This window comes from Anomaloglossus baeobatrachus, chromosome 3 (genome assembly GCF_048569485.1).
Source record: "Anomaloglossus baeobatrachus isolate aAnoBae1 chromosome 3, aAnoBae1.hap1, whole genome shotgun sequence".
NCBI lineage: Eukaryota > Metazoa > Chordata > Amphibia > Anura > Aromobatidae > Anomaloglossus > Anomaloglossus baeobatrachus.
Genome location: NC_134355.1, coordinates 697,872,767 through 697,888,059, shown reverse-complemented (window position 1 = coordinate 697,888,059; position 15,293 = coordinate 697,872,767). Strand labels below are relative to the sequence as shown.

The following is a 15,293-nucleotide window of genomic DNA, read 5'->3' as shown; positions in this document are numbered from 1 at the left end:
ACCCCGACCGTAAGGGAAAGAGGAGCCGGCAAAGGATACAGTGAATGAGCAATCGGAGAGGTAAGAGGAGAACCAAGAAGAAGGGAATTTTGTTACTTACCGTAAATTCCTTTTCTTCTAGCTCTTATTGGGAGACCCAGACGATTGGGGTGTATAGCACTGCCTCCGGAGGCCACACAAAGCAATTACACTTAAAAGTGTAAGGCCCCTCCCCTTCTGGCTATACACCCCCAGTGGGATCACTGGCTCACCAGTTTTAGTGCAAAAGCAAGAAGGAGGAAAGCCAATAACTGGTTTAAACAAATTCACTCCGAGTAACATCGGAGAACTGAAAACCGTTCAACATGAACAACATGTGTACCCGCAAACAAACCAAAAATCCCGAAGGACAACAGGGCGGGTGCTGGGTCTCCCAATAAGAGCTAGAAGAAAAGGAATTTACGGTAAGTAACAAAATTCCCTTCTTCTTCGGCGCTCTATTGGGAGACCCAGACGATTGGGACGTCCAAAAGCTGTCCCTGGGTGGGTAAAGAAATACCTCATGTTAGAGCTGCAAGACAGCCCTCCCCTACGGGGAGGCAACTGCCGCCTGCAGGACTCTTCTACCTAGGCTGGCGTCCGCCGAAGCATAGGTATGCACCTGATAATGTTTGGTGAAAAAGTGTGCAGACTCGACCAGGTAGCTGCCTGGCACACCTGTTGAGCCGTAGCCTGGTGTCGTAATGCCCAGGATGCACCCACGGCTCTGGTAGAATGGGCCTTCAGCCCTGATGGAACCGGAAGCCCAGCAGAACGGTAGGCTTCAAGAATTGGTTCCTTGATCCATTGAGCCAGGGTGGCCTTAGAAGCCTGCGACCCTTTGCGCTTACCAGCGACAAGGACAAAGAGTGCATCCGAACGGCGCAAGGGCGCCGTGCGGGAAATGTAGATTCTGAGTGCTCTCACCAGATCTAACAAATGTAAATCCTTCTCATACCGATGAACTGCATGAGGACAAAACGAAGGCAAAGAGATATCCTGATTAAGATGAAAAGAGGATACCACCTTCGGGAGAAACTCCTGAATGGGGCGCAGCACTACCTTGTCCTGGTGGAAGACCAGGAAGGGAGTCTTGGATGACAGCGCTGCCAGCTCAGACACTCTCCGAAGAGATGTGATCGCTACCAGAAAAGCCACGTTCTGGGATAGTCTAGAAAGTGAAACCTCCCTCAGAGGCTCGAAGGGCGGCTTCTGGAGGGCATAGTACCCTGTTCAGATCCCATGGATCTAACGGCCGCTTGCACGGGGGAACGATATGGCAAACCCCCTGTAGGAACGTGCGCACCATAGGAAGGCGTGCCAAACGCCTCTTGAAAAAAGACGAATAGCGCCGATACCTGACCTTTAAGGGAGCCGAGCGCCAAACCTTTTTCTAACCCAGATAGCAGGAAAGAAAGAAAGGTAGGCAATGCAAATGGCCAGGGAGACACTCCCTGAGCAGAGCACCAGGATAAGAATATCCTCCACGTTCTGTGGTTCTTAGCGGACGTGGGCTTCCTAGCCTGTCTCATGGTGGCAACTACTCCGTGGAATAATCCTGAAGACGCTAGGATCCAGGACTCAATGGCCACACAGTCAGATTCAGGGCCGCGGAATTCCGATGGAAAAAACGGCCCTTGGGACAGCAAGTCTGGTCGGTCTGGTAGTGCCCACGGTTGGCCGACCGTGAGCTGCCACAGATCCGGATACCACGCCCTCCTCGGCCAGTCTGGGGCGACGAGTATGACGCGGCTGCAATCGGATCTGATCTTGCGTAGCACTCTAGGCAAGGGTGCCAGAGGTGGAAACACATAAGGGAGCCGGAACTGCGACCAATCTTGCGCTAGGACGTCTGCCGCCAGCGCTCTTTGATCGCGAGACCGTGCCATGAAGGTTGGGACCTTGTTGGTGTGCCGGGGCGCCATTAGGTCGACGTCCGGCCTTCCCCAGCGGCGACAGATTTCCTGAAACACGTCCGGGTGAAGGGACCATTCCCCTGCGTCCATGCCCTGGCGACTGAGGAAGTCTGCTTCCCAGTTTTCTACGCCGGAAATGTGAACTGCGGATATGGTGGAGGCCGTGGCATCCACCCACATCAGAATCCGCCGGACTTCCTGGAAGGCTTGCCGACTGCGTGTCCCCCCTTGGTGATTGATGTATGCCACCGCTGTGGACTTGTCCGATTGAATTCGGATCTGCTTTCTTTCCAGCCACTGCTGGAAGGCTAGTAGGGCAAGATACACTGCTCTGATTACCAGAACATTGATCTGAAGGGTGGACTCCTGCTGAGTCCACGGACCCTGAGCCCTGTGGTGGAGAAAAACGCTCCCCACCCTGACAGACTCGCGTCTGTCGTGACCACCGCCCAAGACGGTGGTAGGAAGGATCTTCCCTGTGATAATGAGGTGGGAAGAAGCCACCATTGCAGAGAGTCCTTGCCGTCTGTGAAAGGGATACTTTCCTGTACAGGGATGTTGACTTCCCGTCTCATTGGCGGAGAATGTCCCATTGAAGTGAACGCAGATGAAACTGCGCAAACGGAACCGCCTCCATTGCCGCCACTATCTTCCCGAGGAAGTGCATGAGGCGTCTTAAGAAGTGCGACTGACCTTTAAGGAGAGTCTGCACCCCAGTCTGTAGTGACCGCTGCTTGTCCAGCGGAAGCTTCACTACCGCTGAGAGGGTATGAAACTCCATGCCAAGATACGTTAGTGATTGGGTCGTGACAGGTTTGACTTTGAGAAGTTGATGATCCACCCGAATGTCTGGAGAGTCTCCAGCGCAACATTCAGGCTGAGTTGGCATGCCTGTTGAGAGGGTGCCTTGACAAGTATATCGTCCAAGTAAGGGATCACAGAGTGTCCCTGTGAGTGCAAGACTGCTACCACTGCCGTCATGACCTTGGCGAACCCCCGTGGGGCTGTCGCCAGCCCGAATGGCAGAGCTACGAACTGAAGCTGGTCGTTTCCTATCACGAAATGTAGAAAAACATTGGTGCTCTGTAGCAATCGGCACGTGGAGATAAGCATCTTAGATGTCTATTGATGCTAGGAAATTTCCTTGAGACATTGAGGCAATGACGGAGCGGAGGGTATCATCCGGAACCGCCTGGCCTCCACGTGCTTGTTGAGCAGTTTTAGGTCCAGAACGGAATGGAAAGAGCCATCCTTGTTTGGCACCACAACCAGATTGGAGGAAAACCGTGTCTTGTTCCTGAAGAGGAACCGGGATTACCACTCCTTCTGCCTGCAGAAGAGCATCTGCTCGGTGGGGATGTGGGGACGTTCTGAAGAATCGAGTCGGAGGACGAGAACAGAACTCTGTCCTGTGCACGTGGGCACAATGTCCCTCACCCACCGGTCTGTGACCTGTGGCAGCTAAATGTCGCCAAAGGCGAGCGAGTCTGCCACCAACCGCGGATGCGGAAAGATGAGAGAGCTGAGAGTCATGAGGAGACCGCCTTGGTAGCGGTTCCTCCGGCTGCCTTCCTTGGGCGTGATTGAGCCCGGCCGGCAGCTGAGCCCCTCTGAGGCTTTTCAGCCCTTTTGGACGAGGACAATTGGGACCTGCCCGAGCCTGGGAAGGACCGAAACCTCGGCTGTCCTTCCAGGACAGCATTAATAGGGTAAGTCGCAATACAGACATTGCGAGGTTACGGACGCCCCTGCGGCACAGATGTACTTGTGCTCAAGACCAGCTGCGCAAGAACAGCTGAAAAGCTTAGGGTGCCCATACGGCTGTGAATGCCGGAGCAACCGACACGCCGATAGCCTCACAGACAGATTTCAACCAGAGGTCCATCTGTCTGTCAATGGCATCTGTAAGTGAAGTCCCATCTCCACTGCAACTGTGGCTCTAGCCGCAAGCCTGGAGATTGGAGAATCCACCTTTGGACCCTGGGTCCAACGCCTGACCACGTCAGGGGGAAAGTGATAACGTGTATCCTTAATACGTTTGGAGAAAACGCTTATCTGGTAAGCGTGGTGTTTCTGGACTGCTTCTCTGAAGTCAGCGTGGCCAGAACACTACTCAATATACGTTTGAGTTTGAAATGGGACTTCTCCTGCTGTGAAGCTGACTCCTCCGCTGGGGGAGCTGAGGGAGAAAAGATCCAACATTCCATTGAGGGACGCTATAGGATCATTCCTTATGGCGTCACCATCCGGTGTATCCGGAGTGAGAGCGGTGTCAGGATCAAAGTCCTGATGAGCTACGTCTACCTCATCATACAGAGAGCCTCCTGGGACCCCCCCGGAGCACCGATTTTTAATCCAAGTGAGGGTGGCCAGGGAGCAATGATCCAGATTGCCCATGGCCTGTCCGGACTGCAATTCTCTATCCCATTGCAACTCCGTCCCTGTCCTTGGACAGGGTTGAGAGGTGGTTCTTTTGGCCACGTCAAGTAGAGACCCCGGCTGACCAAGTGCTACAGGGGAGCATTGCACCCAATGGGGAGCAGTGCCGTGGAACAGTATCACATGCAGCAAAAACAGCATCGAAAGCCTGTGTTGCTTATATGCTGCTGCCGACTTATAGAGCCAAGAATGGCGACCGTACAGTGCAATGTATATCATACAAGCATAAAGTACAAATGAACACTGCAGCACATGCAATACAAGCAGCATAGAAAGCCTGTGCCTTGGCACCCTTGCTTTTCTGCTGCTGTAGACTAGCCATCTAGGGGAATATAGCCCAGAATAGCGACCATACAGTGCAATGTATAGCATACAAGCATAAGTACAAATGAACACTGCAACACCTGCAATACAAGCAGCATAGAAAAAAATCTGTGCCTCAGCACCCCTGCTTTTCTGCTGCTGTAGTCTAGCCATTCTATGGCGAATATAGCCAAGACTAGTGACCGTACAGTGCAGTGTATAGCATACAAGCATAAATACACATGAACACCTCAGTACGTGCAATACAAGCAGCATAGAAAGCCTGTGCCGTAGCACCCATGCTTTCCTGCTGCTGATGTGTCGCCATCTAAGAGGGCATATAGCCCGAAATAGCGACCTATGCAGTGTACTTAAATACAAATAGACAAAACTGCGGTATTTAGTGTCAGCACCCCAGGTGCCGCTTACCGCCCGCCTATAAGCGGGTGTGTGGTCGCCCCATTCCTGTTGGTTGCCCAGAGTCCGTTCTCCCAGCTCGGGCTGCAGGAATGGCTGCCGGCGTCCTTCCCCAGCTCGTGTGAGTAGGGGCGGGCCGTGGGCGTGCCCCGAGTCAGAGCGGGAAACCTGGCGTCCCACAGTGTCTAGTGAGAGGGCTGGAGCATGTAAATAAGGCTCCAGCCCTCGGCGCTGCTGAGTGTACAGCGTCTCTCCCCTACCCTGATTGACAGGGTGGGGGCGGGAACGAAGCTGAGTTAGGCCGCAAAAGCCGGGGACTGGATTTATGAGCGCCGCCGCCGTAAAAGCGCGGTCGGCGCTAAGTCCCCGGCGCACTACAAGTCCCAGCCGCGCCGCCGCTCACGGAGCGTCCGGCGCGGTAGTTCCCAATAAATAAAGTCACTCAGCTAGGCTGCAGTGACTGTAACCCTTTACTGTCCCCGGCGCACTAGCACACCCAGCAAGTCTGGAGTGTGCTGTGCCTGTGTGTACGGGGACACAGAGTACCTGAATGGTGCAGGGCCATGTCCCTGAACGGCACTCCCGCTCCACATCCAGCAGGTTCTATGGGTCTGTGGATGGAGCCCGGCCTCAGGGCTTTGGGGCCGGTAAGATCCCACTTCCTCAGAGCCCCTCAGGGGGATGGGGAAGGAAAACAGCATGTGGGCTCCAGCCGCCGTACCAGCAATAGGTACCTCAACCTTACAAACCACCAGTGGGGTGAGAAGGGAGCATGCTGGGGGCCCCATATGGGCCCTCTTTTCTTCCATCCGATATAGTCAGCAGCTACTGCTGACTAAACAGTGGAGCTATGCGTGGATGTCTGACCTCCTTCGCACAAAGCCGAAAACTGGTGAGCCAGTGATCCCACTGGGGGTGTATAGCCAGAAGGGGAGGGGCCTTACACTTTTAAGTGTAATTGCTTTGTGTGGCCTCCGGAGGCAGTGCTATACACCCCAATCGTCTGGGTCTCCCAATAGAGCGCCGAAGAAAGAACGGTGTCCTTGAGCCCGATAGTGCGGAGCATAGTGAGGAGGAGCTGGTGAGCGGAGCACAGTGAGGAGGAGCTGGTGAGCGGAGCATAGTGAGGAGGAGCTGGTGAGCGGAGCACGGTGAGGAGGAGCTGGTGAGCGGAGCACAGTGAGGAGGAGCTGGTGAGCGGAGCATAGTGAGGAGGAGCTGGTGAGCGGAGCATAGTGAGGAGGAGCTGGTGAGCGGAGCATAGTGAGGAGGAGCTGGTGAGCGGAGCACAGTGAGGAGGAGCTGGTGAGCGGAGCATAGTGAGGAGGAGCTGGTGAGCGGAGCACAGTGAGGAGGAGCTGGTGAGCGGAGCATAATGAGGAGGAGCTGGTGAGCGGAGCATAGTGAGGAGGAGCTGGTGAGCGGAGAACGGTGAGGAGGAGATGGTGAGCGGAGCATAGTGAGGAGGAGCTGGTGAGCGGAGCACAGTGAGGAGGAGCTGGTGAGCGGAGCACAGTGAGGAGGAGCTGGTGAGCGGAGCACGGTGAGGAGATGGTGAGCGGAGCACGGTGAGGAGGAGACGGTGAGTGGAGCACGGTGAGGAGGAGCTGGTGAGCGGAGCACAGTGAGGAGGAGCTGGTGAGCGGAGCATAGTGAGGAGGAGCTGGTGAGCGGAGCACAGTGAGGAGGAGCTGGTGAGCGGAGCACAGTGAGGAGGAGCTGGTGAGTGGAGCATAGTGAGGAGGATCTGGTGAGCGGAGAACGGTGAGGAGGAGATGGTGAGCGGAGCATAGTGAGGAGGAGCTGGTGAGCGGAGCATAGTGAGGAGGAGCTGGTGAGCGGAGCACAGTGAGGAGGAGCTGGTGAGCGGAGCACGGTGAGGAGGAGCTGGTGAGCGGAGCATAGTGAGGAGGAGCTGGTGAGCGGAGCATAGTGAGGAGGAGCTGGTGGGCGGAGCACAGTGAGGAGGAGCTGGTGAGTGGAGCACAGTAAGGAGGAGCTGGTGAGCGGAGCACAGTGAGGAGGAGCTGGTGAGCGGAGCACAGTGAGGAGGAGCTGGTGAGCGGAGCACAGTGAGGAGGAGCTGGTGAGCGGAGCACAGTGAGGAGGAGCTGGTGAGCGGAGCACAGTGAGGAGGAGCTGGTGAGCGGAGCACGGTGAGGAGGAAACGGTGAGTGGAGCACGGTGAGGAGGAGCTGGTGAGCGGAGCACAGTGAGGAGGAGCTGGTGAGCGGAGCATAGTGAGGAGGAGCTGGTGAGCGGAGCACGGTGAGGAGGAGATGGTGAGCGGAGCATAGTGAGGAGGAGCTGGTGAGCGGAGCACGGTGAGGAGGAGATGGTGAGTGGAGCACGGTGAGGAGGAGATGGTGAGTGGAGCACGGTGAGGAGGAGCTGGTGAGTGGAGCGCGGTGAGGAGGAGCTGGTGAGTGGAGCGCGGTGAGGAGGAGCTGGTGAGCGGAGCACGGTGAGGAGGAGCTGGTCAGCGTAGCACGGTGAGGAGGAGCTGGTGAGTGGAGCACGGTGAGGGGGAGCTGGTCAGCGTAGCACGGTGAGGAGGAGCTGGTGAGTGGAGCACGGTGAGGGGGAGCTGGTGGGCGGAGCACAGTGAGGAGGAGCTGGTGGGCGGAGCACAGTGAGGAGGAGCTGGTGAGTGGAGCATAATGAGGAGGAGCTTGTGATCCACAGTATCGAATGCAGCAGAGAGATCCAGTAGGATCAGCAGGGAGTAGTGACCATGAGATTTAGCTGTGAGTAGATCATTAGAGACTTTAGTAAGAGCAGTGCTTATATGTAACAGGTGTAATAATAAGAATATTAGTAATGTAGTATAGTTCTTCAGATTAGCCATGTCTCCTACCTTATGTGCAGGGCATTGCAGGAGCTCAGATGTCCATGGTTATAACCACTAACAACTGTCACTATACGAGCAGTGGTAACCATGGACACCTCAGGTCCTGCAATGCCCTGCACATGAGGGAAGAGACACGGCTAATCAGGAGCACTATACTACATTTCCCCTTGGAGGTCTTTGCTCCTCTTATTATCACACTTGCTATACATTGGATCCTGGAGATGAATACCCCTTTACTTTAACCTGACCTCACATACGGCTGACTTGTGGACAAACAAGACCTTCACTACATATATGATGCGGAGGGCACTGTGGCCACTGGCCGCTCCTGTGTGGCCTGCACAGTGGTGGGGGGGCCGGTGACGGAGCACTGGCCGCTCTTGTGTGGCCTGCACAGTGGTGGGGGGGGCCGGTGACGGAGCACTGGCCGCTCTTGTGTGGCCTGCACAGTGTTGGGGGGGGGGGGATGACGGAGCACTGGCCGCTCTTGTGTGGCCTGCACAGTGGTGGGAGGGGAGGTGACGGAGCACTGGCCGCTCTTGTGTGGCCTGCACAGTGGTGGGAGGGGAGGTGACGGAGCACTGGCCGCTCTTGTGTGGCCTGCACAGTGGTGGGAGGGGAGGTGACGGAGCACTGGCCGCTCTTGTGTGGCCTGCACAGTGGTGGGAGGGGAGGTGACGAAGCACTGGCCGCTCGTGTGGCCTGCACAGTGGTGGGGGGGGGGCGGTGACGGAGCACTGGCCGGTTTCGGGGCTCGCTCTGGTGACATGTTGTTGGCCTCAGCTGGAGACATCGGTGTGATGTGGACGATGGGGCACGACGTGGCCTGGGTGAGGTGTTGTGTGGAGAGACGTGGACGGGGCCATCGTACCCAGGACTGTGACGTGTGTGTGGCTGACAGTAGTGGCATCTTCCCCCCCTCCCCCAAGCCACTGACCAGCACTTGGCGCACATCCGTACACACCTGTGTCAGAGGGCAGCGCCGGCTCTTTCCCATCTTCTGGAGAATATGAGTCTTCTTTTAAGTTCCACAAAGAAAGATCAGGATCGAATCCTGGGATACCTGGAATCAAAGAGCGATCAGAAGTACAGGCGCCAAAGAGCCGCTAACACAGCAGCCACCGAGCCGCTAACACAGCCGCCACCGAGCCGCTAACACAGCCACCTCCTTTACAGCGCTACAGCAGTCATACAGCCACCACCTTCGCCACACTACACCAGTCATACAGTCACCACCTACACAGCGCTACACCAGTAATACAGTCACCACCTACAAAGCACTACACCAGTAATACAACCACCTCCTACACAGCGCTACACCAGTCCTACAGCCACCACCTTCGCCACACTACACCAGTCATACAGCCACCACCTACACAGCGCTACACCAGTAATACAACCACCTCCTACACAGCGCTACACCAGTCCTACAGCCACCACCTTCGCCACACTACACCAGTCATACAGCCACCACCTACACAGCGCTACACCAGTAATACAGCCACCACCTACACAGCACTACACCAATAATACAGCCACAACCTACACCACTACACCAGTAATACAGCCGCCATCTACACAGCACTACACCAGTAATACAGCCGTCATCTACACAGCGCTACACCAATAATACAGCAACCACCTACACAGCACTTCACCAGTAATACAGTCGCCATCTACACAGCGCTACACCAGTCATACAGCCACCACCTACACAGCGCTACACCAGTAATACAGCCACCACCTACACAGTGCTACACCAGTAATACAGCCACTACCTACACAGCGCTACACCAGTAATACAGCCACCACCTACACAGCGCTACACCAGTAATACAGCCGCTACCTACACAGCGCTACACCAGTAATACAGCCACCACCTACACAGCGCTACACCAGTAATACAGCCGCTACCTACACAGCGCTACACCAGTAATACAGCCACCACCTACACAGCGCTACACCAGTAATACAGCCACCACCTACACAGCGCTACACCAGTAATACAGCCACTACCTACACAGCGCTACACCAGTAATACAGCCACCACCTACACAGTGCTACACCAGTAACACAGCCACCACCTACTCAGCGCTACACCAGTAATACAGCCACCACCTACACAGTGCTACACCAGTAATACAGCCACTACCTACACAGCGCTACACCAGTAATACAGCCACCACCTACACAGCGCTACACCAGTAATACAGCCACCACCTACACAGCGCTACACCAGTAATACAGCCACTAACTACACAGCGCTACACCAGTAATACAGCCACCGCCTACACAGCGCTACACCAGTAATACAGCCACCACCTACACAGCACTACACCAGTAATACAGCCACCACCTACACAGCACTACACCAGTCATACAGCCACCACCTACACAGCGCTGCACCAGTAATACAGCCACCAACTACACAGCGCTGCACCAGTAACACAGCCACCAACTACACAGCGCTGCACCAGTAACACAGCCACCACCTACACAGCGCTACACCAGTAACACAGCCACCACCTACACAGCACTACACCAGTAATACAGGAATTGGGAAAACCTCGGGTGCACAGCCTGTGGATCAATTAATGGGATGCTGCGTCCTGCATGAAAAGACAGAGACCAACCAGAGAGAAAAAGCTCATGCATAGGAGACGCGCAAACCCAGGGATAAATATATATATATATATATCACAGTGATCCTCAGAAAAGTAAAGATTGATATAGAATTTTATTGAAACAATCAAGGTGACACATGAGACATACAATTAAAATCACTTAAAATACATATAGATAGAGAACTCCCCCATCTCCAAGATGTGAAATATGGGGTACCGCCCTGTGTACAATGTACAACAATGTATAAATCTGATCCCTAGAATGACATGTACTAGATCAATCCATAAATATAATAACTCTTAACCAATAGGTCTATAACGTAGGGACCACACCTGTGAGCTATACTGGTAGTAAATGCAATGGGATAGCGGCTATCAATATATGACAGAACAAGAGCATACAAGTCATACAGTAATTACAATAAACCAAGCATGAATCATGCAAAAAAGAAAAAACATAGAAACCCTTGTCCAGCGATCCCACAGATGGCTCACAATCAGGTGCCCAAGTGAGAAGATATATATATCAAGCTCCCAACCAGTGGAGGGAGCTACAGACACAAGGAGGTACCCACAATAGGGAGAGACGTGGGGGACTAGATGTATTTTAAGTCATTTTAATTGTATGTCTCATGTGTCACCTTGATTGTTTCAATACAATTCTATATCAATCTTTACTTCTCTGAGGATCACTGTGATATATATATATATTTATCCCTGGGTTTGCGCGTCACCTATGCATGAACTTTTTCTCTCTGGTTGGTCTACACCAGTAATACAGCCACTACCTACACAGCACTACACCAGTAATACAGCCACTACCTACACAGCACTACACCAGTAATACAGCCACTACCTAAACAGCACTACACCAGTAATACCAGCCGCCACCTACACAGCACTATACCAGTAATACAAGCCGCCACCTACACAGCGCTGCACCAGTAATACAGCCACTACCTAAACAGCACTACACCAGTAATACAGCCACTACCTACACAGCACTACACCAGTAATACAGCCACTACCTAAACAGCACTACACCAGTAATACCAGCCGCCACCTACACAGCGCTACACCAGTAATACCAGCCGCCACCTACACAGCGCTGCACCAGTAATACAGCCACTACCTACACAGCACTACACCAGTAATACAGCCACTACCTAAACAGCACTACACCAGTAATACCAGCCGCCACCTACACAGCACTATACCAGTAATACAGCCACTACCTAAACAGCACTACACCAGTAATACAGCCACTACCTACACAGCGCTACACCAGTAATACAGCCACCACCTACACAGCACTATACCAGTAATACCAGCCGCCACCTACACAGCGCTGCACCAGTAATACAGCCACCACCTACACAGCGCTGCACCAGTAATACCAGCCGCCACCTACACAGCACTATACCAGTAATACCAGCCGCCACCTACACAGCGCTGCACCAGTAATACCAGCCGCCACCTACACAGCGCTACACCAGTAATACAGCCACCACCTACACAGCGCTACACCAGTAATACCAGCCGCCACCTACACAGCGCTACACCAGTAATACCAGTCGCCACCTACACAGCGCTACACCAGTAATACCAGCCGCCACCTACACAGCACTGCACCAGTAATACAGCCACCACCTACACAGCGCTACACCAGTAATACAGCCACCACCTACACAGCGCTACACCAGTAATACCAGCCGCCACCTACACAGCGCTACACCAGTAATACCAGCCGCCACCTACACAGCACTGCACCAGTAATACAGCCACCACCTACACAGCGCTACACCAGTAATACAGCCACTACCTACACAGCGCTACACCAGTAATACCAGCCGCCACCTACACAGCGCTACACCAGAAATACCAGCCGCCACCTACACAGCACTATACCAGTAATACCAGCCGCCACCTACACAGCGCTGCACCAGTAATACAGCCACCACCTACACAGCGCTGCACCAGTAATACCAGCCGCCACCTACACAGCGCTGCACCAGTAATACAGCCACCACCTACACAGCGCTACACCAGTAATACCAGCCGCCACCTACACAGCGCTACACCAGTAATACCAGCCGCCACCTACACAGCACTGCACCAGTAATACAGCCACCACCTACACAGCGCTACACCAGTAATACAGCCACCACCTACACAGCGCTACACCAGTAACACAGCCACCACCTACTCAGCGCTACACTAGTAATACAGCCACCAGCTACACAGCACTACACCAGTAATACAGCCGCTACCTACTCAGCGATACACCAGTAACACAGCCACCACCTACACAGCGCTACACCAGTAATACCAGCCGCCACCTACACAGCGCTGCACCAGTAATACAGCCACTACCTACACAGCGCTACACCAGTAATACCAGCCGCCACCTACACAGCACTATACCAGTAATACCAGCCGCCACCTACACAGCGCTACACCAGTAATACCAGCCGCCACCTACACAGCGCTGCACCAGTAATACAGCCACCACCTACACAGCGCTGCACCAGTAATACCAGCCGCCACCTACACAGCGCTGCACCAGTAATACAGCCACCACCTACACAGCGCTACACCAGTAATACCAGCCGCCACCTACACAGCGCTACACCAGTAATACCAGCCGCCACCTACACAGCGCTGCACCAGTAATACAGCCACCACCTACACAGCGCTGCACCAGTAATACCAGCCGCCACCTACACAGCGCTGCACCAGTAATACAGCCACCACCTACACAGCGCTACACCAGTAATACCAGCCGCCACCTACACAGCGCTACACCAGTAATACCAGCCGCCACCTACACAGCGCTACACCAGTAATACCAGCCGCCACCTACACAGCGCTGCACCAGTAATACAGCCACCACCTACACAGCGCTACACCAGTAATACCAGCCGCCACCTACACAGCGCTGCACCAGTAATACAGCCACTACCTACACAGCGCTACACCAGTAATACCAGCCGCCACCTACACAGCACTATACCAGTAATACCAGCCGCCACCTACACAGCGCTACACCAGTAATACCAGCCGCCACCTACACAGCGCTGCACCAGTAATACAGCCACCACCTACACAGCGCTGCACCAGTAATACCAGCCGCCACCTACACAGCGCTGCACCAGTAATACAGCCACCACCTACACAGCGCTACACCAGTAATACCAGCCGCCACCTACACAGCGCTACACCAGTAATACCAGCCGCCACCTACACAGCACTGCACCAGTAATACAGCCACCACCTACACAGCGCTACACCAGTAATACAGCCACCATCTACACAGCGCTACACCAGTAATACCAGCCGCCACCTACACAGCACTATACCAGTAATACCAGCCGCCACCTACACAGCGCTGCACCAGTAATACAGCCACCACCTACACAGCGCTGCACCAGTAATACCAGCCGCCACCTACACAGCGCTGCACCAGTAATACAGCCACCACCTACACAGCGCTACACCAGTAATACCAGCCGCCACCTACACAGCGCTACACCAGTAATACCAGCCGCCACCTACACAGCGCTACACCAGTAATACCAGCCGCCACCTACACAGCGCTGCACCAGTAATACAGCCACCACCTACACAGCGCTACACCAGTAATACCAGCCGCCACCTACACAGCGCTACACCAGTAATACCAGCCGCCACCTACACAGCGCTGCACCAGTAATACAGCCACTACCTACACAGCGCTACACCAGTAATACCAGCCGCCACCTACACAGCACTATACCAGTAATACCAGCCGCCACCTACACAGCGCTACACCAGTAATACCAGCCGCCACCTACACAGCGCTGCACCAGTAATACAGCCACCACCTACACAGCGCTACACCAGTAATACCAGCCGCCACCTACACAGCGCTGCACCAGTAATACAGCCACAACCTACACAGCGCTACACCAGTAATACCAGCCGCCACCTACACAGCGCTACACCAGTAATACCAGCCGCCACCTACACAGCACTGCACCAGTAATACAGCCACCACCTACACAGCGCTACACCAGTAATACAGCCACCACCTACACAGCGCTACACCAGTAATACCAGCCGCCACCTACACAGCACTATACCAGTAATACCAGCCGCCACCTACACAGCGCTGCACCAGTAATACAGCCACCACCTACACAGCGCTGCACCAGTAATACCAGCCGCCACCTACACAGCGCTGCACCAGTAATACAGCCACCACCTACACAGCGCTACACCAGTAATACCAGCCGCCACCTACACAGCGCTACACCAGTAATACCAGCCGCCACCTACACAGCGCTACACCAGTAATACCAGCCGCCACCTACACAGCGCTGCACCAGTAATACAGCCACCACCTACACAGCGCTACACCAGTAATACCAGCCGCCACCTACACAGCGCTGCACCAGTAATACAGCCACTACCTACACAGCGCTACACCAGTAATACCAGCCGCCACCTACACAGCACTATACCAGTAATACCAGCCGCCACCTACACATCGCTGCACCAGTAATACAGCCACCACCTACACAGCGCTACACCAGTAATACAGCCACTACCTACACAGCGCTACACCAGTAATACCAGCCGCCACCTACACAGCGCTACACCAGTAATACCAGCCGCCACCTACACAGCACTATACCAGTAATACCAGCCGCCACCTACACAGCGCTGCACCAGTAATACAGCCAC

At 54.4% G+C, this 15,293-nt stretch overlaps 1 protein-coding gene across 1 annotated transcript in view; it reads right to left on the bottom strand.

The window, feature by feature from the left end:
- Positions 1 to 15,293, bottom strand: part of LOC142295791 (uncharacterized) — a 34,634-nt gene that overhangs the window by 12,251 nt on the left and 7,090 nt on the right. Inside the window, exon 6 of the mRNA XM_075338884.1 lies at positions 8,909 to 9,007. Within this exon, the coding sequence (XP_075194999.1) occupies positions 8,909 to 9,007 (99 nt within the window). The remainder of the gene's footprint in view (positions 1 to 8,908; positions 9,008 to 15,293) is intronic.